The 25,254-nt window shown below is 36.3% G+C and overlaps 1 protein-coding gene across 1 annotated transcript in view; it reads left to right on the forward strand.

Annotated features, from left to right (window-relative positions):
- Positions 1 to 25,254, forward strand: part of LOC101572667 (multidrug resistance protein 1-like) — a gene marked incomplete at its 3' end in the record, with an annotated part of 109,232 nt that overhangs the window by 43,424 nt on the left and 40,554 nt on the right. Inside the window, exons 8-17 of the mRNA XM_023708704.1 lie at positions 3,037 to 3,208; positions 5,042 to 5,155; positions 5,304 to 5,414; positions 5,596 to 5,721; positions 5,821 to 6,024; positions 6,469 to 6,639; positions 19,786 to 19,947; positions 21,020 to 21,193; positions 21,714 to 21,860; positions 24,995 to 25,102. Of these exons, the coding sequence (XP_023564472.1) occupies positions 3,037 to 3,208; positions 5,042 to 5,155; positions 5,304 to 5,414; positions 5,596 to 5,721; positions 5,821 to 6,024; positions 6,469 to 6,639; positions 19,786 to 19,947; positions 21,020 to 21,193; positions 21,714 to 21,860; positions 24,995 to 25,102 (1,489 nt within the window). The remainder of the gene's footprint in view (positions 1 to 3,036; positions 3,209 to 5,041; positions 5,156 to 5,303; positions 5,415 to 5,595; positions 5,722 to 5,820; positions 6,025 to 6,468; positions 6,640 to 19,785; positions 19,948 to 21,019; positions 21,194 to 21,713; positions 21,861 to 24,994; positions 25,103 to 25,254) is intronic.

Raw genomic sequence — 25,254 nt, forward strand, 5'->3', positions numbered from 1 at the left:
TAAGTGAATGAATGATTTTGAAATCTAACTTTATATGACATTGTTTTTCATAAACTAACCAAATAGGCTGTACAAAAGGAATAGTTTGTCTGCTTGCTTCTCTAACCTCCTTTTTTGTTTTATTTCTTTTTTATAGTGTCTAAATGGTTGTCTTCTCAGTTGTTGCTTCTTCCTGGCATATGTTTCCTTCAGCAGCAGCAATGCCATATTGGAGAAATGCTTTGGATGTTAGCCTAAGCAAGACTTGAAATCAATAGATGATAAACACGAATCATAAGTGTTGAAGTTTCTCAATGTAATAATGTATACTTTATGCTGTATACCTTTACCTTTACCTTCATTCAGTTCCTAAAATCACACACACACACACACACACACACACACACACACACACACACACAATCTGAACATGTTTCATAAAAGTAGTGTTCTAAAGGGCTGACTAGATAAATCAGCAGACTAAAGCTTCTGCTTAGGCAGGCATAGGGGCAAAAGTTCGATCCCCAGCATGTCATGCTGGCCCCCAATCCAGGGCATAATGAGAGGCAACTGAGACTGGGTGTAGTGGCATATACCTGTATTCCCAACTCTTAGGAGGCTGAAAACAGGAAGATCACTATGAGTCCGATCTGTGTAGTGAGACCCTATAGACCCTGTACTAAATACATAAAATGCTCTAATTCAGAGTGCAACTGGCTAATTGAGGATTTAAATATTTTATCACTAAAATGTTCTGTTTAAATTTCATCCTCAGGGGTTATGATTGCCACATAAATTTACTTGTCTTGCTTTTTTATTGTGGTAAATCAACCATTTAAAAAATAGCCATGAAAGCCAAAATATTCGTATCCAAGAAGAATTTTAACTCCAACAGTATATAAAAAAACTAAATTATAAGAAAATTAATATATGAATCCCTGGCACCACATGCCACATGGGCCCCACCCCCAGGCACTCGGAGCTAGACAGAGTCCAGGCATGATGGTATATGCTTGTAATCCTGCCTCTAGGGAGGCTGAAAACAAGAGGATCACTACAAGTCTGAGCTGCACAGTGGGAATACCAAATACATAAAAAAAGAAAATTAATATAATGTTCAGACCATCATACATTTAATAGTGAAGGACTTCAAAATATGAATTATCTGTGGAATTAAGTTATTACATTTCAATAATTTTGAGCTCCTTTGTGCAAGGCAAGTCTCCAATTTCTTCAGAGACTTCTGACAAAGTGGATTAAGACAGACTTAAAGCTAAAATATGATCTGTCCGGTGTCTAATAAATTTACCTTGGCTCTGCTTATAGATTTCTCTAGGCTCTTTTAGCTTAGCTCTTCATGCCATTTCTTGAGAAAGATAATCTGTTCCTGTGAAATGGAGATTAAGCTACAGACACCATTCTCCTTCTCTTTAGAATGAAGAATTATCTACTCCTAGAAGGTTTAGAATTATGAATTATCATGTGGGAGTGAAGTCACTAGAACTAAAGAAACAAAATGAGCCAGTGGATTCCATCATTCACTTTGTTTGCTTGTTTTTTCTGCCCCTACCTCCACTTTGTGTAATTCATATTTTTTCTATAAAGTCTCAAAGGGTGTTCATGACCTAACTGCTACAATCCAGTTACAAGGCTGTAGATGTACTGAAACTTTATTTTTTCAGCCATGAGGCCCATCCCTTTATACAATCAGAGAGTTACCATGGCACGAGAAGAGTTGAGAAGACTATGTTAACAATATAGAAAAAAGATGAAAGAAAGATACTGATTCATAAAGATAGACTATGATATATTTTGAAGCCAAATGTCTTTCCTAGATTAGTGATTTGATAAGTAGATATCTATAGAAATAATTTAAATCATACAGCTTGTTTAAGAAAAAAGTATTACATAGTGTCAAAGTATCAATGTGCTTTCACACACGTAATCTCACAGGGGGTCCCTCCAAGATGCCCAGATGGAGCAGGACAAAGGCCGACTGCAAATATTCCCTCAGGTTCAGAGATTGAAGAGCCTCTTTTCTGTTAGTACTTTTTTAGCATTTTATAAACTAGTGAAAGTGGCATACTGACTTCAAAAACAAGTTCTATTTTTGAGATTTCCATTTATTTGCATGTTAATGTATGTTTTAAAAGTTTGCTAAGTAGTGCTTCACTTACTTTACTCTTGCTAAAACTATAAGCATTTAGAAGACTCCCTCTTAAATAACTTAATCTCTGTAAGCCTCAGTTTCCTCCTCTACGAGAAGAAACAATAGTAATAACTGCATTGGGTCACTGTATGGGTAGGTAACTAGAGAACAGCCAGGGCTTATGATAGAGCCCTGCATAGAAAGCGCAAAATCCTGCTGAGTTTAATTCCTGGTACCAAAAACAAACAAAGAGAAAAGACGTGTGTGCTGTGATTGAAATTTATGGTGAATATTTACATTAGGAAATTATTACATAAAAGGATTCATTACCATTAATCTCATTCAAAACACTCTCCCTCCTTTGTACCCATGTATACCACTTCCTCAAGCCCTTCTGGAAGTCCTTCTTTAGGTCTTTTAGTTGATTGCATTGTTGTTGCTACCTCATTGTCTAGAACTGATTCCAAGTGTTTATTTTCATAGTCATTATGACTCTGGGGAAGAGCTAGACGATCCATAGGGTCAGATGCAGTAGATGAGGATGCACAGTACTTCTTTTGAGTTTGCCTGTACATTGAATGGCAAGCAGCAGCTTTCACCATTTTAAAAAATCAATTCCACAGGAAAAAAAAGGAAAGAAAATCAACCTGGTAAAGACCTCCTTAAGACTTCTGTAACTGCTTCAGAACGTGGCAAGAATGGTGGGATGTGTGTTTGAAGTGTGAGGAAGTATTTTGAGGGGGATCAGTGGCAGTGTCTTTTACTGTGATAAATTATTAAAAATTCAAACATTTACCATATATGTGATCACATCTCATATGCCATATTATAATTGCTCAAAATGACAACACTGACAACAGTTCACAAAAATCTATGAATATATTTAATAATTTTTGTTTTATCCGCAGGTACAATAATAATCTAGAAGATGCTAAAAGAATTGGGATAAAGAAAGCAATCACTGCCAACATTTCTACAGGTGCTACTTTCCTGTTGATCTATGCATCATATGCTCTAGCCTTCTGGTATGGGACTTCCTTGGTCCTCTCAAATGAATCTTCCATTGGACAAGTCCTCACTGTAAGTTTTCTGTGAGTTGTAAAAATCAATGAGTTACAGTTCTGGCTTGTGTCTAGATGCCCCCCAACCCCAAGCCTCATGCCGTCATAGGTAGAGCTTTTCAGAGATCTGGAGGACATGACACTGGGATTGAGGGCATATAATTACTAACTTAGTCCATTTATTGGTTTGATGTAGTTCTGTGTAGGATTAAGAGTACCTCACCCTGGTGTGTGTGCTATCTTCTCTCAGGGGAGGCAACCTGGATGCATATAAGTGACAGAAATAGGGCTGCTGTTGTTGGCTGTTGCTTGTAGCTTGCTGCCTGCTGCCTTGCTGGCTTCTGCCTTCTGCCTGCCGTGAACTGTTTCTTCTCTGCAGTGGCCCTCTGCCATGCCATCCTGCCTTGGAGCTAGCCAGCACTGATCTGAAACCTCTTCAAACTGTGAGATACCATAAACCTTTCCTTCTTTAACCTTGGATGTGAAGTATGTTGTCTCAGCAGCAAGAAAAATAACTAAGACAGTCACTGTTAAAAAAAAAATGCCAGTGAGTGATATTGGCTTGACTTGAGAAGAATATATTTTGAAAATCTATTGAAGATACAAAAAAAAACCCCATATATTATTAGGTTAGCATGAAAAGCACATTCATTTAACCTAATAAGTGATTTTGCTGATGTTTTTCTGATCTCTTGCACAATTTCTTCTGAAGCTAAGAAGCATTAACATTTCAGATATTTCTAGCATGAGCTTTTGTCTGATGAAACTATTTCTTTGTGTCAAAACTCATGCTGAGCACTATACTTGTATTTTTGATTTATTCTTTACAAACAGTAAAATATAGTTTACTTTCTTTTAAGTTTTTCAATGACAGCTAGTCTACCTCACAAATTTATAGAAATAAAAGATATTACTCTTCAGGAAAGGAAGTTCTGCTTACAAGTTTTCTATACGATATGGCTTTGTGTAAATGTGGAAGATGTTGCCACTTGATGTTGTCTACTTTTATTTAAAGATGGTGGAATAATTTGTAAACAATATGCTCATAACCTTGAGGCATCCAGAATTGTCAGTACAGAACTTGTCATAGACTGATGTTGTTCAGATTCTGAGTGGCTTATGTCAACCATATCAAACTTCTAGCCTGTTACTTCTTCCGCCAGGTGGACATGACAGGAAACATGTGCCCCACCTTTTAGTGTTGTAGTAAGGACTAATTGAGATAGTGAACCTACAAATGTTTAGCAAAGTTCCTTCTAGGTAAATTGTTGCTCAGTAGAATTCCTGATAGACTTAGAAAGAAATGAACAGTGATGCTAGTTCTCATCAACTTTGAATACAAGCAAAGTGTCATTCTGCTTCATTTTATCCTTATGGTGATCTAAATAAAATTTCTAACTATTGAAGAAATAAAAATTTCATTACAGTGCTATGGTCATATAGACCATATGTCATTGTTTCACTAAGCAAATGACACTAATTCTGCATTATACGCATACTAGATAAAAAGATTTAAATATTAAAAAAGATTTTTTACATTTGAAAAACATTAATTTCAGTTGACTAATCATAATTTGTTATTGTTGTTATAATGTTGGAGTATAATGTGTTTTGATTATGTATGTGATGTGCAATGACTAAATCAAGCTGATTGACATCTATCACCTCATTAATTTTCATTTTTATGGTGACACATTTAAAATTACTCTCTTAGTTATACAATAAAATATTCTTAACATCTCCCATCGTTTTGTTGCCCTGTCATTTTAAATGGAATGCATTATGCTAGAAAAACTTATGAAAAAAAATTGTACTAAACACTAACTTGAGGATTTTCCTTCACATTTGCCAGGTCTTCTTTTCTGTAATAATTGGGGCTTTCAGTGTTGGACAGGCATCTCCAAACATGCAAGCATTTGCAAATGCAAGAGGAGCAGCTTATGAAATATTCAGAATAATTGACAATGTAAGTCTAAACTGATAATTTATCTGTCTTGTAAAGGACTGTCCAGTTTAGAGTCCCTATTGGCACTACTTTGTCTTGTTCTCCCCAAAGTATTACTAAAAAGCAATAATTGTAACATAATACTGATTTCAAAATTTATATACTTCAGGAGCCATGTATTGACAGCTTCTCAACAAAAGGCCACAAACCAGACAATATTAAGGGAAATTTGGAATTTAGAAATATCCACTTCAGTTACCCATCTCGCAAAGAAGTCAAGGTATAATAACTGACTAATCTATGATTAAATAATATGTTCCATGAAAGTCTCTGACACTAAAAGATTGTAAAGAACAATACCTGTGTATTGCAGCCTAGTATTGAATTGAGCTGTCAGTTCCCACACCCCCTCTCTGCATGTGCAAGTTGCCTTACAGTCTGTTTCTCACTTGCCTTGGTAGATCCTGAAGGGCCTCAATCTGAAGGTGCAGAGCGGGCAGACCGTGGCCCTGGTTGGCAACAGTGGCTGTGGGAAGAGTACGACGGTACAGCTGCTGCAGAGGCTCTATGACCCCTCAGAGGGCACGGTGAGCCAGTGTGATCCTCAGCAGTTATGGCTGCAGATGTTCCTCACTCTGTGCTCTCAACTACACATGTGTGGAAACCTCACTTGCTGTTTCTTTCAGGTCACTATTGATGGGCAAGACATCAGGACCATAAATGTGAGGTATCTGCGAGAAATTATTGGTGTGGTGAGTCAAGAACCTGTGCTGTTTGCCACCACGATAGCTGAAAACATTCGCTATGGTCGAGAAAATGTCACCATGGATGAGATTGAGAAAGCTGTCAAGGAAGCCAACGCTTATGACTTCATCATGAAACTGCCTCAGGTGAGTGGCTCTTGACCTCTGTTATTGCTCAGGGTAGAAAGTGGGCAACTGGGGCCCTGTTCAACCCATAGAAGTTCAGAAGCCGCTACAAATTAAAGGAACTTCTGACACATTGGAAAAGCCTCCTAGAAAGGGAAATCGAGATTGCTTTGGACTTTTAATGCTCTGGCATGATCAAGGAGCAGTTGATAATTTTCAAAACCAGGGGTGAGTTATCAGTAAAGGTTAAATAGTTGGATTACATTACCTGCAAGGCATGGGTAGTTTCCAGTTCAAATTGGATGTGAAATAGTTTGTGTTTTTTTCTAAGTCTTTTGATAATTTTTTCTTTTAATTTTTTTTTTTTTCGATACCAGGGATTAAACTCAGGCGCTTGTGCTTGCCAGGCAAGTGCTTTTTCTACTGAGCCATCTCCCTGGCCCCTGATAATTTTTTCTGTTGCAGAAATTTGACACCCTGGTTGGAGAAAGAGGAGCGCAGCTAAGTGGTGGACAGAAGCAGAGAATTGCCATCGCACGTGCCTTGGTTCGCAACCCCAAGATCCTGCTGCTGGATGAGGCCACATCAGCCCTGGACACAGAGAGTGAGGCAGTGGTCCAGGTGGCCCTGGACAAGGTCTGTGTGCCCACCTCACATCAGCTGGTTTGAAGCACAGTGTCATCCCACTGTTAATTATTTTTAATGTTGACCTTATAAAATATATTTCTGGCAATTTCAAGGTGATTCTCCTTACTGACTAAAATAAGAGCAGCAGGCCTTCAACTTTATTTTTTTGTTTCTTTGCTCATTGAACTTCTATGGTTTTCTTATTTGTTTTTAGATGGCAATGAATTAATATCCACCTACAAATATCTGTTAATCTTTAATATGAACTCAAAAATTGGTCTTTATTTGGCTCTTGATGTCCTCTGCTGCCTCATTTTTCAGAGAACTATAGTTTTCATTGTAGAAGGCTTTCACTTCCTTGGTTAGGTTAATTCCTAGGTATTTCATTTTCTGTAATGCTATCATGAATGGTATTCTTATGATTTCTTTCTCTAAGTTCATTATTGGAGTGAATGATACTAATGATTTTTTTTCTGTTCATTTTATATCCTGCTATACTACTGAAGTTAGTTATTAATTCTAAGAGTTTTTTAGGTGGAGTTCTTTGGGTTTTCTATAATATGATGTCTTATCTGGAAATACTGATAATTTGAGTTCTTCCTTTCCATTATGTATCCTTTTATTTCTTTCTCATGCCTGATAGTTCTAGCTAATGTTTCAAGTACTACATTAATCAAAAGGTGTGATAATTGGCATCTTTGACTTATTCCTGATTTGAGAAGGAAAGATTTTAGTTTTTCCCTATTTAATATGACATGGACCATTGGTTTGTCATATACAGCTATTATGAAATTCAGGTGTGTTCTTTCTATACCTATTTCCTTCAAGGTTGTAATCATGAAAACATTTTTTTGGATTTTATTGAAATACTTTTCTGTGTCTATTTATATAGTCATGTGTTTTTTTATTAATTAAGTTTATTGATATATTTTTGGTATGCATTATGACTACATTCATTAGAGGGAATTTGTAGTTGTGCATGGTAGAACTTGATTCATTTTTTTCCCAACCCTCACTTGCTTCTATTTATGTGATGTACCATATTTATTCACTTATGTATGTTGAACCATCCTTGCATTGCTGAGATAAAACCCTTGTGGCTGTAATGTATGATTTTGGCATACACCACTGTGCCCAGTCTGTGTGATCTTTTTCATAGTATGCTAACTGTGCTTACAAGTAGCTTGTTGTTTTGCCTCTATGTTCATTGATGAGACTGGCCTGCAGTTTTGTATTATCGTTATTATTATTATTATCACTAATGTATTCAGGACAGGGTCTACAGGGTCTATAGGGTCTCACTATGCAGATTGGACTCGTAGTGATTCATCTGTTTTCAGCCTCCCAAGTGGTGGGATACAGGTGCACGCCACCATACTCAGCCTCAATTGCTGACTCAGCATACCCCGAGGGCGGGGCCAGCATGGCACGCCAGTCAGGACTCAAACCCCAGCCGCTTCACTCTGCCTAAGCCGATGCTTTAGTCTGTTGAGCTATCTGGCTGGCTCTTGTAATTTTGTTTTATAATAGGGTGTCTGCTTGTGGAATCAGAGTGATGCTTGTTTCCCTAAATGAATTTAGGAGCATTCTATCCCTATTAATTTCTTTGAAGCATTTAAGGAATATAAGTGATATAATATTTTAAATAGTGCTGTAGAATTCAGCTGTGAATACATCAAGCTCTGGGCTTTTTAGTTGGTAAGTTGTTTATTACTGCTTGCCTTTCACTGCTTGTTCAGCAATTTTGTGTCCTCAGCTTGGTAATTTGTGTGAGATGAAGATTTTCTTCTGGATTTTACAATTTTTTGGACTATAATTTATATAGTAGCTATTATCATCTGAATTATGACCGTATTGTGCTTCACCATTTTTATTTCTAATGGCATTGATGTGAGTCTCTTCTCTCTTGGTAAATTTGTCTAATGGCTTATGTATTTTGTTTATACTTTTTAAGAACTAGTTCTTTATTTCATTGATTTTTTAAAATGTATTTGGTAAGGGTCTCACTATGCAGCTTGGACTCATAGTGATCCTCCTGTTTTCAGCCTACCATCGCTGGGATTACAGGCATGCACCCACACATCTGCACTCTGTGGCTGGTTCTGTGTGCCCAGGGGTGAGACCAGTGCAGCATGTGGTGCCAGGGATTGAATTTTGGTCCCTGCACTTGCTTAAGCAGGGGCTTAGTCAGCTGAGCTATCTCACCAGCCTGTTTTTTTTTTTTTTTTTTTTAAAGTCAGGATTTAATTGATTTCTACTGTAGTTCTTATGATTTCCCTTATTCTGAGTTGGGCTTGGGTTGTTTTTCTTCTCAATATTTTAAGAGTCCTCATAAGGTTTTTTATTTGCACTTCCTCTGATTTCCTAATGTGAGCATTGATTGCAATGCAGTTCCTTCTTAGATCTGAATTTGTTGTGTCTTAGAGGTTCTGGTTAACTGTGCATGCATTGTCATTAACTTCCAGAAATTTTACAATTTCTTCTTTGATCCATCACTTGTTTAGGAGGGTGTTTTTAATTTTCCAGTTGCTTCTACATTTCCCATGATTCCTTCTGTTGTTGATTTCTAATTTTATTGTACAGTGGTTTGAAAATACACCTGTGGTGATTTTATTTCTTTTATATCTATTTAAGCAGGTATTGTGGATTAGTATGTGTTCTGTTTTGGAGAAAGTAACATGTGCTTCAGAAAAGGATGTGTATTCTCTTTTAGTGGAATGGGATACTCTGTAGATACTTATTAAATCCATATGTTCAAGGCTGTGGTTCAGCTGTGAGAATTCTTTATTGATTTTTTTTCAATCAATTTTTTTTTCAAAATTGGGTATTAAGAACTTTCACTATCTTTAAAGTAGTTGTTCAGCTTACCAGATATACTTATTTTTGTTTTTATTCTTTCATCTTTAAAATAAAATGTTAAAAAGATCTTTCACTATGATTCTATTAGTGTTTATTTGATTTTTTAATACTCAGTAGTATTTGTTCTATGTAGATAGGTGCTCTAGTATTCAGTACATAAATATTTATAGGCATTATTTCATCTTGATGGATTGTTCCTTTCACTTTTATGTAGTGATGATCCTCTTTGTCTCATCAATCAATCTACTTTTAGGTAGATAAGCCATTTATTTAAAAATTTTACTAAACTGTGCATTTTTATTGACTTTTTGTTTAGTGATCTATGATTATAAATGTTACATGGGGTCCTGAAATCCCCCACTGTAATTGTGTTTATGTTCATGTGATCTCTTAGAGGCATTAGCACTTATTTGAAGAAGTTGATTGTGGCAGTCAGTGGTGGATACATGCTAATAATTGTTATCTCCTCCACTTGGATTGTTCCCTTGATCAATATGTAGTGACCATCTTTGCCTCTTTTGATCTTTTGATCAGTTTTGGCTTAAAGCCCAATTGCCTCAACGTAGGATATTTATACCTACTTTGGTGTTGGGTTCCTGTTACATGCATTGTTGCTTTCCATACTTGACCCTTAGCATATGAGTTTCTTTTTAGGTCAAATGTGATTCTTGTGTGCAGATTACTATTGAGTTTTGTTTCTCCATCTAGTCTGCTAATCTCTGTCTTTTGATAGGTGAATTGAAACCATTTATTAACAGTTATTACTGGCAAGTATTAGATTAGTATTCTCATTGTCTTATTTTTTTATTGCTGATTCCTTATCTTTCTCTCCTCTTTATTTGCTCATTCTGCATAGTGTATTCATTCTACTAGGCCTGTTATCATTTGTAGCTTCATTGTCACTTTGTAAAATATCTGAAAAAATTTTTGAGTACTGTTTTTTTGGTGATGAATTCCTTTAGGTGCTCGATATCATGGAAGAATCTTCTTTCTCCCTAAATTTTGAAAGATGGTTTTGCAGGATATATCAACCTGGGTTAGAAATCATTTTCTTTTAGGACTTGAAACATTTTGTACTGAGCTCTTTGGTTTTTAACGTTTGTGTTGAGAAATCTGCTGTAATTCTAATGCAGTTACCTTTGTAAATGATTTGTTGCTTTCTTCTAAACACTTTTAAAATTATGTTCTTATATTGAACTTATCATATTTTGATTTTGACATGTCTTGGATAGATTCTTTTTTAGTGTGGTTGTTTGGGGTTCTATGTACTTTACTTATCTGTCTATTAATTTTTTTATTATTTAGAAAATTTTCTGGTATTATTTCAGTAAGCATGGTTTTTATGTTATTGGTGCTATCTTCTGATTTTTCACTAATTACAGGCAATCTTAGATTCATCTCCTTTGCATCATGTAGGAGCTGTTGAGTAACTTTTTTATGTTGTGTTGTTATATTTAAGATATTTCTCATTAAACACTCATTGACAAGAATCCTACCTTGTAGATCAGAAATTGTCCCCACATTGTTCAATTCTGCTACTAATACTTTAATAGAATTTTTAATCTCTTTAATTTCTTTTTGGAGTCATTCTATAAACTCTCTTTTTTATGCTGGTAATGCATGTTTTCAATGAAAATTAGCTCTACTAGTTTTCTTTCTTTTTCTGCTAGCTTTCTATTGGTGTCTTTTATGAACTCATCGTTTTGTTTATTTTGTCCAGTATCTCTTCATTTATATCTCTTTGAGTTTCCAAAATGTTTTATTGAGTCATTTTGTTTTCTCCTGTTACATCATTTCAAATAATTTAGCTTTGGCTTCCTTTCCTTTGATGCCCTGTGTATCAGCTTAAGAGAAATGGAAGCTTTTGGAGGTCTTTTGTGAGTTTTCTTCTAGTGTCTCTGTTCTGCTGTTGCTGTATTTTTCCACTGAGACTTTATGTTGATTATAGGGAAAGCTTTGTGTTTAGTATCAAGGCCTTTTTAGTTAATGTCTACTTTTAAGCTGTATCTTCTAGATACAGCTAACTATTGGCGTTTACCTCTGTTCCAAGATCCAACCACCTGTTTACTTGGGATTGGGAGGTTGCAGCATATATTCCCCAGTTTCTGGTTCTCCAGGGATGGGCTGCAGCACCCTTAATAACTCTAAGGCAATCAATATTGATATGCCACAAAAAGCAATTAGTAAGAACAGTTATGTCACCTTGACTCCAGTGATAACATGAGCATCAGCAATAGCATCAGAGACAAACTGAATATTGACAGACCCTAAGGACCAATAATGTACCCCCCTCTACCACAAAAAAGACCTATAATTATAGTATGAATACTGAGATAAATCAAATACTAACTTACCCTCGACCTATGGTAAATATCTACTGAATGGTACAACTTTACATCTCCTAACAGCTGAACAATATTTGTTATCAATGGCATAAAGTTAACTAGTTATCTAGAGATCCATAAAGCTCAGTAGTTATATTAGTGAAGACAGAGGGGGTGAGTAAGCAGAGATTTAAAAAAGCAAAATATGACAAACTAATCGGAAAGATATGAGAAGTAGTAGAGATAATGGAATAGGATATTTTATTGAAGACTTAAAGTAAATAAGCAGTTTAGAGAACAGTTTCAGGAAAGAACAAACAATGAACAGAAAAAAGATAAAAAAATAAGATATGGATGTGCATGTACCAAATTCCTACAGGGAATGTAAAAACTATATAGCATACACGGTACTAATAAATGAGATAAACTAAATAGATAATAACAAAAAAAGATAAACAGAGAGCAAAATGTGGGAAACAAAAAAAGATAAGGGAGAAATCTTGAAAACATAAGGGAAGGCACAGATTTCATGGACAGAACCCAAACTGAAATTGCAGTGCTGTAAACAGCATTAACTTTATGCCATTGATAACAAGTACTATTCAATGCTGAAAATATATTACTGTGGTATGATGTTTTCAGTTCTTCTGGAAAAATACCCAGGAGGCAAATAGAGTTCTTGAATGGGACCTTCAATCCTAGCTTTTCAAGGAATCTCCATACTGATTTCCATAATGATTGTTCCAGTCTGCAGTCCCACCAAGAGTGGATAAGGGCTCCTTTTTCTCCACTGCCCCTCCAGCATTTGTTATTGGCTGATATCTTGATGTAAGCCATTCTTTCCCAGGTGAGATGGAGTCTCAGTGTTGTTTCAATTTGCATTTGTCAAAAAACCAATGATGTTGAACATTTTTTTCATATATTTACTTGCCATTTGTATTACTTCATCTGAAAAGTTTATATTCATCTCAGATGCTCATTTTTGGACTGGGTCTTTGAATTTGGGGGACTTGATTATTTATTTGTTCTGGATAGAAGGCCTTTGTGGGAGGAATAGTTGGCTATAGTTTTTTTGTTGGTTTTCTTTTTACTCTGTTGGAGATTTCCTTTGACACCCCGAAAGTTTTCAAAAAGATGAGATCTGAATTGTTGATTCTTTGAAGTATTTTCCTTGCAGTTTGTTTTTTTTTTCTTTATGAACTCTCTACTTACCCCTACATCTTTAAGATATCTACCTACATTTTCCTCCAGAAGATTTAGTGTTTCTGTTTTAATATTTAAACATTGGATCCATTTTGACTGTAGTTTAATACATGATGATAGGCATAGGTCTAGTTTTACCCTTTGACATATGCAAAGCCAGTTTTTCCAGCACAATTTATTAAAGAGGCTATCTAAGGAGGCTGAGTGTGTTTGCAGTTGTGCCTACATCTAGTAATCTGTTCCATTGATCCTCAGGTCTGTCTCTATGCCTGCACCATGCTGATTTATCACTTTAGCTTTATAGTATAATTTCAGGTCGGGGCTTGTGATACCTCCTGCCTTTCCTTTGTTTCCAAGGATTTCTTTTGATATTCTGGGTCTCTTATGGTTCCAAATGAATTTGTGCAAAGTTTTCTCTAGCTCTGTGAGGTATATCTGTGTTATTTTAATTGGAATTGCACTGAATCTGTAAAACAATTTTTCAAATATGGCCATTTTCACAATGTTGGTTCATGGTATCATAATTTTCACTGTGTAAGCCTCTTTATTCCTTTGTGAGATTGATTCTAACTATTTCATTTACTTGGGTGCTATTGTGAAAGGTATGGTTTTCCTAATTTCTCTCTCAGTGTGTTTGTTGCCTGTGCACAAAAATGCTATTGATTTTTGGGTATTAACTTTGTATCCTGCTCTGTTGCTGAATTTGGTGATTAAATCTACAAGGCTTTTCATGGGTTTGTTGGGGTTCTTGATGTAGAGTATTATGTCATTTGCAAATAATGAGAGTGTCACTTCTTTTCCTATCCTTATTTCTTTTGTCTCTCTCATTTAATTTCTCTGACTAATGTTTCCAGAACTATGTTGAATAGGAGTGGAGACAGTGGAATCTTTGTCTTGTTCCTGATTTTAAAGTGAAGGTCTTCAGTTTCTTCCCCATTTAGACAATGTTGGCTGTTGTTTTCTCATAGATGATTTTTATCAGGTTGAGGTATAGACCATCTATTCCAATTCTTTGTAGGGCTTTTATCATGAATGGGTACTGGACTTTGTAACAAGCTTTTTCTTTATCTATTGATATGATCATGTGGTTTTTGTTCTTGCTTCTATTGATGTGGTGTATTACATTTATGGATTTGTGTACGTTGAGCCATCCCTACATTTCTGGAATGAAACACACTTGTTGATGTATAATTTTATTGATGGCTTGCTGAATTCTGTTCATTAGTATTTCATTAAAGATTTTTGGATCTATATCCATTAGAGAGATTGGGTTGTAGTTCTCTTTTTAGTCGGATACTTCTCTGGTTTTGAATCAGAATAATACTTGCCTCCAGGAATGAGTTTGGGAGAATTGCTTCTTTTTCAATTTCACTGAAGAGTTTGAGAAAAGTTGGGATTATATCTTCTCTAAATTTCTTATAGAATTCAGCTATGAATCCATCAGGACTAGTGCTTTTTTTGTTTGTAGATAGGTCTTTTATTACACTTTGTATTTCATTTCCCATTATTTGTTTATTCAGAGTTTATATATCTTCTTGGCTCAGCTTTGGCACTTCATATGTATATAAGAAACTGTCTATTTTCTCTGTTTTCCATCTGTGAGAGTAAAGATTTTGGAAATAGATATTGATGATCTTCTGAATTTCTTTAGGATCTGTAGTGATTTTGTCCTTTTCATTCCTTAATTCACAAGTATGTGTTTTTTCTTTTCTTTTTTAAATGAAGTTGGCCAGGAATTAATCAATTTTATTTATTCTTTTAAAGATCCTACTCTCTGATTCATTTATATTTTGTATTCTTTTCCTCGCCATTGCATTAATTTCTGCCCTGAACTTTATAATTTCCTGCTTTCTTGGGGCATTCGACTTGACTTGCTCTTCTTTTTCTAGGATCTTGAGGGGCAACATAAGATAGGTTACTTGGGCTTGTTCTGTTTTCCTAGTGAGTGAATTTAGCACTATAAATTTTCCTCTAAATACAGCTTTCATTTTTTTCACACTGTTCCCATAGTTGTATCTCCATTTTTGTTCGATTGTCAATATTTTTAAATTTCTTCATTAGGGCCAGCCACATATTTCAGCAGATCAAAGTGCTTTCAATCACCCGCAGGGCCTGGGATTAAATCTCCAGGCCTGCCATGCTGGCCCTGCCCTCGGGTGACATCAATTGAAACTGGGTGTAGTTATGTATGCCTGTAATCTCAACACTTGGGATGCTGTGTACAGGAGAATCACTACGAGTCAGATCTAGTAGTGAGACCCTGAACACACTGTAGATCCTTCCATAAAATACCAAGAAAAAAAGAAAAAAGAAAGAAAGAAAAAAAGAAAAAAAATTCTTCTTTAATTTGATCTGTCACTCACTGGTTGTTTAGTAGAACGTTACTTAATTTCCATGTGTTTGTGGAGTTTTTATAGTTTATTTTGTCAACAAATTTGAGTTTCATTGCAGTGTGGGCAGACAGTATGCATGGGATAATTTCAATCCCTTTGCATTCAGTTAAGAGCACTCTATGTGTTATGTGTTAGTATAAGGTCTATTTGGAGAATGTACCATGTTAAGCTGAGAAGAATGTGTGTTCTGTTGTTGATTGAAACACTTTTTAAAGGTCTATCAAGTCAATTTCTTTACAAGTTTGGTTTAGTTCTGTTATCTTTTTTGCTGATTTTTTTTTTTACTTAGCTGATTTATCTCTTTGTGGCAGTGGTGTGTTAAAGTGCCCCATTACTATTATACTATTGTGTATTTGGTCTTTCTTTTGTCGTTAAAATTTGTGTTATGTGGGAGGGTGCCCCTACATTGGGTGCATAAATATTTACAATTGTTATCTCTTCCTCTTGCAGTTTCCCTTTAGCAAGTGTGTAGTGACCTCCTTTATGTATTTGAGTGATTTTAGGGATGAAGTTGATACTGTGAGCAACCAGAATGGCTACCCCTTCTTTTTTCTGGTTTATAGTGGCATGGAGAATTTTTTTCTATCCTTTGACTTTTAATCTGTGAATTTCCTTTTTAGTTAAATGTGTTTCTTATATGCAGCTTATTGTTGCATCTTTAAGAATGTATTTGGTCTCACTATGCAGCTTGGACTCAGTGATCCTCCTGTTTTCAGCCTACCCAGTGCTGGGATTACAGGCACATGCCACCACACCCAGATTTTGTGGCCAGCTAAGTTCACCCTAGATTTGGTGTTGGGGATCAAACCACAGTCCATGTGCTTGCCTAAGCTTGCCAAAAAGGCTCTTTAGTCTGTTTAGCTATTTTACTAACCCCTGGATTTTGTTTCTTAATCCACTCTGCTCTTTTGTTTCTTTTGATTGGTGAATGGAGGCCATTAACCTTAATGATCATAACTGATATTTATTGGCTTATCTTTGTCATGTTATTTTTCTGCTATGGGTTCTATACTTTTGTTTCATAATCCACTCTGCTAGTTTGTTTCTTTTGATTGGTGAATTGAGCTCATTTGCCCTAATGATTATAACTGATACGTATTGGCTTGTCTTTGTTATGTTATTTTCCTGCTGTAGGTTCTGCACTTTTTCCCTCTGTTTAATTACTTGTTCTGTTTGGTGGTTTGTTTCTGAAGCTGTGGTTGTTTCTGTCTCTTTCTAGAATATCTGTCAATACTCTGTAAGTTTGGTTTGGTTTTCATTATTTCTTCAGTTGCTTTTTGTCATGGAAGAACTTTTTTCTTGCCATTGAATTTGATAGATAGTTTGGCAGTGTACATCAGTCTGGGTTGTAAGTTGTTTTCTTTCCAGACCTGAAGTACTTAACACGAAGCTCTTCTTGATTTGATGGTTTGTGTTAAGAAATGTGCCATGATTCTGATAGACTTTCCACTGTAGGTGATGTGGTTCTTCTTTCTAGCAACTTTTAATATTTTATTCTTTTGTTGAACTTATGAGATCTTGATTAGTATCTATGTGTAGAATTATTTTTGTTGTGCTTGTTTGGAGTTTCATATTCCTTTCATAACTGTATGTCAGGTTATTTTGTAGTGTTTGGAAAATTTTCTGCTAGTACTTCTGCAAATAGCTGTTTGATGTCATTTTTGCCTTCTTGTGCTTCATTGACACCTATTATTGTTATTTTTCTCATATCATCTTGTAGCTTAACTGTTTAACTGTTATTTCCTGGTTCCTTGTTAGCTGTAAGAGATGTTTCATTTCACATTCATTAGCTGTCCCACTGTCTTTAAGGTCTGAAAACCTATCTTCAGTTTCATTCAAGCTGCCTTGAGCCAGCTTTCAATGGAGCTTTTAATTTCCTAGATATCTCTTTCTTTGAATCTGTTTCATGCATTGTAATTCTTTCCTGTATTGTTCATTGAATGTTTCCATCATTTTTGTATCATCCTCTATTTTTTATCTATTCTTTCATAATTGTTGTCATTTCTTTTTGGACCTGAGAGACTACTTCTGATCTTATTTCTTCTATAACTTGATGGACTTGTTTTTTTCACTTCAGTTTCTGTCATTTCAGTAATTTCAAGTGTGTTATTTCCAAGTTCTTGTATGTCTTTGGATTCTGGATTTGTTTGGGTGGGGTAGAGGATTGATACTGTATTTTGCTCCTGTGTTTGGACATTTTCTAAGTTCCCATTAATCATCCAGATTTAATGGTGTTGCAGGAGTGGTGAGTCATGTGTCATTAAGGTTTTCACTACATTGGGTGCAGGGTAGGACTCACCAAGACTCTCATTACTAGTGGGAGCAACTACCCCGTGCCCAACAAAGCTTCAGTGTAGGTGTTGCATGTTGTCTGGATTCACCAGGATCTGATGGGCTGCTTACAATGCTCCTAGGTTCTTAAAATACTGCACCAGTGCCAACAGAAGCTCCATACCTATGAGCTGGGGGCTAAGTGGTGCAGCTCACCAGAGTTCCACAATCCACCAAGAGTCCTTATAAATTCTTAAATGGATGGATGAGGAACAAGGAAATCTCCATGCTTGTGCCCACAGAGCACTCCTCCACCCCATCCAATCAGTGCTCCATTGGGCCCACAGATTGCAGCTCTCCATTGTTTTGGCAGGCTGTTCAGGGCCCTGCTTACTTCTTAAAAGGTTGGACTAGTACCAGCTCAAGCTCCATTCCTGTGTGCTGGGGAATAAGTGTCAGAGCTTAACAGTCCTACAGGCCTCCAAGAATCCTCTTCAGTGTTCTTAAATGGCCTCAAGAAAGCTCCACACCTGCCCTTGCTGGGACCATACATCAAAACTCTGCAGAATTCAGGCGGATGCTCAGGGTCCTCCTAAGTTCTTAAAAGGTTAGACCAGCATCAGCACAAGCTCCACACCTGCATTTCTGGGGCTAAGTGTCAGAGTGTCCCAATACCTTAGGCTGCCTAGATTCCTCTCCAAACTTCTTAAATCTTGTTTTGAAGTTTTACAAAATTGTTTTCATTAAAATGAGAAAAGAAAGGTAAAGAAGAGGAAAAAGTTGAAAAGGGAAAAGATAAAAAGAAGAGAAAATAAACTGAAAGAGGAAAAAAGAAGAGGCATCCCCAATCCCTAGAAACTCCAATGAATGAAAGATAAAAATAAAATAATAGGAATTTTTTTTCAAAAGTGATTCAAAACGATTCTTGTGTTTTTGAGTGAGTTGTTTCTTTCCAGGATCTGCAGTCTTGAGATCCAGACAGTAACAATTTTCTCCATATAGCTTTAAGATCTATAGGTTTTTGAGGTGCCCTTCTGCCATCTGTGGCCAATCTGTCCATTTACCCTAGACTGTGATTTCTGTAGAAGCCAAGGTGTATTCCCAGTAGTAGACAATAATCTGATTGATGTTCTGGTCTCTGGTGGACTTTAGATCACAAGCTGGAGCTTCAAATGGACTATTAGACATATTGTCAACAGGCATAGGGTATGATTCTTCTCTTCTCTTCCAGGTGTCTTCAGTCAGGAGTAAGTCTGTTGATTAGTCCTGCCACTGCTACCTTATGCCAGGGGATATCCAAATGTAGACCTGGCTTGGAGTTGGCAGATGACCTCACATTTTGTCAGGAGGGTGCACCTTAAGGGAGTTTTACGTGCAAAGTTTCAACTCTACCTTCTTCTCAAAGATTAGTATTTCCCAAATAATCCATATTTCTTCTAATCAATAACAAAGTATCACTAATGAAACACTTTCTATATAAGTCCCAATTGTAAGTATTTTATGAGTATTTTTTTTACTCTACCCTAAGAAGTACATATTGTTTCTCTATTTTGCATTTGGGTAAAATGAGTCTGAGCAGGTTATAAAGATTTTAATAAATTCATATAATGGCAAAGCCAAGATTTGAATGCAGATCAATATAACACAAAGGATAGACTGTTCGGCCTTGTATTTGTTTTCTGTTTTGATCATCTACATAGTTCTTTAAGATGGGACGTCATATTTCCTAGGACTTATTCCAAGTTGTATATTTCAGTATAGCATATGGCCTGTGTTTGTTTTTATTGATCAGTGCCTGAGCTTTAGGGTTTTGTTATTCTGTAGAAGTCCATAATTTTTACTAAAAATTTAGGCTGATAAACATTAAATGAAATATATAGACAGATACATAATATCCATATTTATGTACTATATTTATGCTTACTTTTAGTATAATGAAACATCATTTTAAATCATTGTCAACACCCTATATATTTATTGAACTTAGCATCTATAGTTTCCATATTCAGAATTCATTATTTAAGTGTTCAATACATAGAAGCTCAATGAATGGCTCTTACATGTAATTGATAATGTACTCACATGCCAAATTTCTGTGTTTTTAGGCTCGAGAAGGCCGGACCACTATTGTGATAGCTCACCGCTTATCCACAGTTCGCAACGCTGACGTCATTGTTGGGTTTGACAATGGAGTCATTGTGGAGAGAGGAAACCATGATGAACTCATGAAAGAGAGAGGTGTTTACTACAAACTTGTCACAATGCAGGTATAGTTTAATTCTAGAATTTCCTTGACTTTTTTGGAGGAGATAAACTGGTATAGCTATGTTTTCTGCTGAAAATAAGTATTATTTAACTTATCTTGAAAAGAAAACAATTTTTTCTTTTTTCTGAAAGAGAGGCATTAAAGAAAGATGAATAAAGACTACTTTATCAAAGTTAGAAGTGAGCTAACACTAGCAGCCACTATCAACATGTAACTACTGAACATTTCAGTGGTGATTAATCTGAACTGAAATGTTGTAAGTACTAAATGTGAACCAGATTCTGGTAGTTTATTAAATATAAGAACGCAAAACATCTCAACAGTTTTTATATATTACATGCTAAAATGATAATATCACTGAAAAACAATAGTATCTTGGATATATTAGGTTAAGTGAAATATTTAAGTAGAATTAATTTTTGGTTTTCTCACTTTTTTCTTTAATTTTAGGGAAGGGTCTATAGGGTGTTCAGGGTCTCACTACTAAATCACACTCATAGTGATCCACCTGTTTACAACCTCCCAAGAGCTGGGATTACAGGTGCGTACCACCACACCCAGTCTCAATTGCCATCTTAGCATGCCCCGGGAACAGGGGCTGGCATGGCAGCGCTGGGAATCGAACCCCCAGCCCCTGGACCTGCTTACAGGTGCTTTAATCCAATGAGCTATTTGGCTGGCCTCATGTTTTTATTATAACTATTAGATAAGTATAGTTGAGAAATATGGCTCACATAAGGGCTTGTACCATATTTCTGTTAACAACTGTGACTGAAAGCAAACTTCACTGAGGCAAAATAACCAAAGAAAGAAGATGCCTGGATAACATACACAGAAGAGATGTGCTATTTTAACATATTCAATGGAAATCTTTCTTATTAGTGCCTTCCTTTTTTAAGTGTGGTATGAAAATATAGCAGTTTAATTTCAACAATTTTTGTAAGTACTATCTTCAAATTACTATTTCCATGGCATCTGATGTTTATTAATCAGTTTAATTGGTAAACTAAGCCTAAGAAGCTTGTATAAATTTATTTGATTGATTTACTTATTTATTTTCTTGTTTGTTTTAGACTATAGAAAGTGGAGATGAATTAGAAAAGGAAGTATCTGCATCCAAAAGTGAAGGTGATGCCACGGCAATGTCTTTAAAAGGTTCAGGATCCAGTCTAAAAAGAAGATCTACTCGGAAGAGTACCAGTGGACCACAAGGAGAAGAGAAACAGCTTAGTACCAAAGAGGCCTTGGTATGGAGGAGGATTTAGAGGTTTTTGTCCTAGTTCCCTCCATTTTTTCCTAGCTGGGTGGGCTCCTACTGGGTGAAGAATAGGAACAAAAAAGATTTTCCAAATTTTTTCTCTCCCAGTATTCAAGATGGTCCTCAAATCAGAAATGTCAACAATTTACAATCCGTTTGTAATTTAAGAATAAGAATTTATACGGCCCTTTTAGAATTAAAACTTATAAAGAGACTTAGTGGATCTTCAAATATTAAAATTTCTGTTCTTTTCATTCCTGCTTATAAATATCTTTGTCATCTTTTGAATGTCAGGCCAAAAGTTAAATATTTGTAAAAATATCAATTGTTTCTTAAAAACAAAGGGATACCATAAAAGAATTTGTCAGTACATATTTTGAAGTTGAAGATCCACCAATTGATAAAGAATTTGACGCACGTATTTTTATAAATTTCTGCACTTCCAAAAGTTATACAGCATAAAAATCATTTATCAATTTTGTGAGTTTTTAATATTTTCTATTTTCCAGGAAGAAAGTGTACCTCCCGTTTCCTTTTGGAGAATTCTAAAGCTGAACATAACAGAATGGCCTTATTTCGTGGTAGGTGTTTTTTGTGCCATTATAAATGGAGGCCTGGAACCAACATTTGCAGTAGTATTTTCAAAGATTATAGGGGTAAGTTTGTATGTCTAATTTTTGTATTTTCTTTTGAATGCTGATTGGAGAATTAGTGAACTCTTTTTATTTGTACCAGTATATATAAGACACAAAACCCATGTTCCTTTATATGAAACCAACCTGACTAAAGGAGTAGGAACAGAAGTCTGTTTGTGAGAAAGAAGCTAATGGTATAAACCTTCCTTGTCCTGGTTTCTCTCCCAGGACCCTGTTGATTTCCTTCCGAAGGATCAGGGTGCCAGCTTCCTAAAGTAGTAAATAAAACTGGAGAGATGACTTTCCCATACCTACCACCACTAGGCTTCAGCAAAACTCTCAACTTTCATCTCGTGGTTGTACAAAGGGTTTTCCTTATCTGTGCGTCAGCTTGGCTTGAGAATAACCTGCTCTAGAGCAGACTCACTTAACAGGACAAGACCAGGCCAAGAATGCCACCTGTGTAAGGTGTAAGTTTCATTTCATTTCCTAAAATAGAATAAAGGACAGCTTCCTGAAGACTGAAGTGGTCTTGTTGCTTCCTCTTGATTTAGCAGTGCCATTTTCAAAACAATCTAGAGAGTCATGTTCCTGCTTAGTAGAGATTTTTCAGACATCCTTGCCTTATTGCTGAGAACTTTGTGCAGAAAGCGACTGATTGCCACAAGAAGCGTAAACCAAACACTAGCTTTTGATTCCACCACAAAGAAAAAATGAAGCATGCCTGGCTAGGTCATTTCAGGTTGTCATTCATGCTTATTTATTGTTATTATTATTTTAGTATTTAGTACAGTGTCTACAGGGTCTCATTACATAGATCCTACTCGTAGTGATTCTCCTGTTTTCAGTCTTCCAAGTGCTAGATTACAGGCATGTACCACCACTCCCAGGCTTCTCACCATCTCAGCGTGCCCCAGGGGTGGGGCTGGCATGGCACACCAGGGATCAAACCTCAGCCGCTATACTCTGTCTGCCTAAGCAGGTGCTTTAGTCTGCTGAGCTATCTGGCCAGCCCCATTCATGTTTAATGTGTTCAATAAATCTCTCTTCAATAGTTGAATGTATTGTAATTATAGAGAACTTGTGTTTCAGGTGTAAGGCCCGGGGTTCAAGCCTCTGTACTGAAATGAAAAGGAAAGAAATGTTTTTTATGGTCTACTTTTGTGTGAAGTCATTTTATGTGTCCTAAAATTTTACTGAGAAGCAGATAAAATGTCTGATGGGGAGCATGTACTGTATTGTAGGACAGGGAACAGAGGCATGTGTTCTTTCCTTATATGGGAAAAGTCTTCTGTTTTAGGTTTTGCAGCCAGTACAATTTCCATTGCAAATCTTGCACTCTGCTTTTGTGGAGCAAAATGCACCATACGCAGTGTGAAAACAATTGAATATTTTGTATTTCACTGGCACTTGTTATAAACATTTAGCCAGTGGCCCATAGTTTGCTGATCTCTGTTCTGATGTGTGTCTTGTAGACATGGAGCTAACAATGGTGTCAATAGAAGGAAAAAAAAATGGAACTAGATAAGTTAGAAATGGATTTGGCTATTTTCCTTTTTTTTATACCTCCTACAATAGTAAGCCTAGAGGTCAGTGATCCAGGATTGGCACGTGAGCTCCTAGGTAACAGTTAGGCAACCCACCCATTGCAAATGGTGGGCTCTGAGGGACAGTGATGAGGTTTGTATCTTTGAGTCACTCTGGGCTGGTTGTATTATATTTGACAACTTAACTACTGTTTGTATTTCAGTTTATCTCTGTATCAAATGGCATGATTATAAAATTAAAAATTGTTAAGAGGATAAAAGAAAGAAAATATATACATTTGCTTAGAGCAATGTATAAAATAAGGATTTAGTTATTGTCAGTAACTATTTTTGTTGACATGACTACTAAGGAAACAGTGATATAATGTTTTATAATCCCCTCCACTTTTCTTTTTTCTTCAGCTAGGGTCTTGTTATGTAGTGCAGGCTGGGCTTGAATTCACTTATGTAACCCAACCTGGCCTCAAACTCATAATGATCCTCCTGCTTCAGTGCTGGTATACAGGCACTCACCACCTAACCTCATTTTCCACTTTTTAAAATTTTCCTTATTTATTTAATTAATGTATACAAGGATCTACAGGGTTTCACTACACAGAACAGACTCCAGTGATTCTCCTGTGTTCAACCTCCCAAGAGCTGGGATTACAGGCGTGTGCTACCACGCCCAGTCTCACTTGCAGTCTCAGCACTCCCTGTGGCTGGGGCCAGTATACCAGGCTGGGGATTTAACCCTGACCACTGTGCTTTGCCTAAGCAGGCATTTAGTCCACTGAGCTATCAGGCTGGACTTTCCACTCTTTTTTTTTTTTTTTTGAACTGAAGACGGCATACGAGATGTTGCGGCGTGACTGGAGTTCAGACGTGTGCTCTTCCGATCTTTTTTTTTTTTTTTTGGCGGAACTGGGGATTGAACTCAGGCCGTTGCGCTTGCCAGGGAAGCGCTTATTCCACTGAGCCATCTCCCTGGCCCCGGACTTTCCACTTTTTTAAAGAATGAAATTATCTGGATTGAGTTAGGAATACTTCTGTCATACAGTACTGTTATTTTCCTTGGACCCATGACATTTTGTAGCCCTTCTATCTTCTTGTAACATTTCTACATATGCTACTCAGGCAGCTGGCTTTAGTACTTGAATGGCTGACTGGCTCTTGTACAAGGAAGACTGCTTCAGAAGCTTCCTTTCTTTTTGGAAAGCCTGAACTGATTAAACAACACCTCTCTTGTCGTCCCCAAAACCACAACAGGAGTTTCTCCAGATACTTTAGGACAGTTTGAAATGTCTCTGTAATGACACAATGGATAAGCATATAGCACAGTTTCTTACCAAGTGTCAAGTACTTCCATTTCTACTTTTACACAGTAGGACAACACATCTTACTCCATGAGGTTACATGAGCAGAATTATTGGATCAATTTGTAACAGTCCCTCACTTGGTCTCTACTGTAGATAGATGTCTCTGAGGGCAGTATTAGTAAAACCAGTCCTGATTTCCACTATACAAAACTCTCCTCACCCTGAAAATCATTCCTATAGTTTAAATGCATAAGATACAGAATCATTTCTTAGTAAGTGAATTAATGACCCTTTCAATATTTCCTGACAGCTTTTTACAAGAAATGATGATCCTGAAACAAAACGACAGAGCAGTCATCTCTTTTCACTATTATTTCTAGTCCTGGGAATTATCTCTTTTATTACACTTTTCCTTCAGGTGAGTGTCTAAATTTTTACTTTGTTCCTTTTGGGGGAATTTACAGACTTTTCCTATAACAGAGCTGCCTTCTGTGCCATTTACTATCAACAGCCAATTGTTGGAGTGTTTTGCTCTCTTGCTCACTTTATCCCATGTCATCCCTCTTCAAC

This window comes from Octodon degus, unplaced genomic scaffold, assembly GCF_000260255.1.
Source record: "Octodon degus isolate 3935 unplaced genomic scaffold, OctDeg1.0 scaffold00481, whole genome shotgun sequence".
Taxonomy (NCBI): Eukaryota; Metazoa; Chordata; class Mammalia; order Rodentia; family Octodontidae; genus Octodon; species Octodon degus.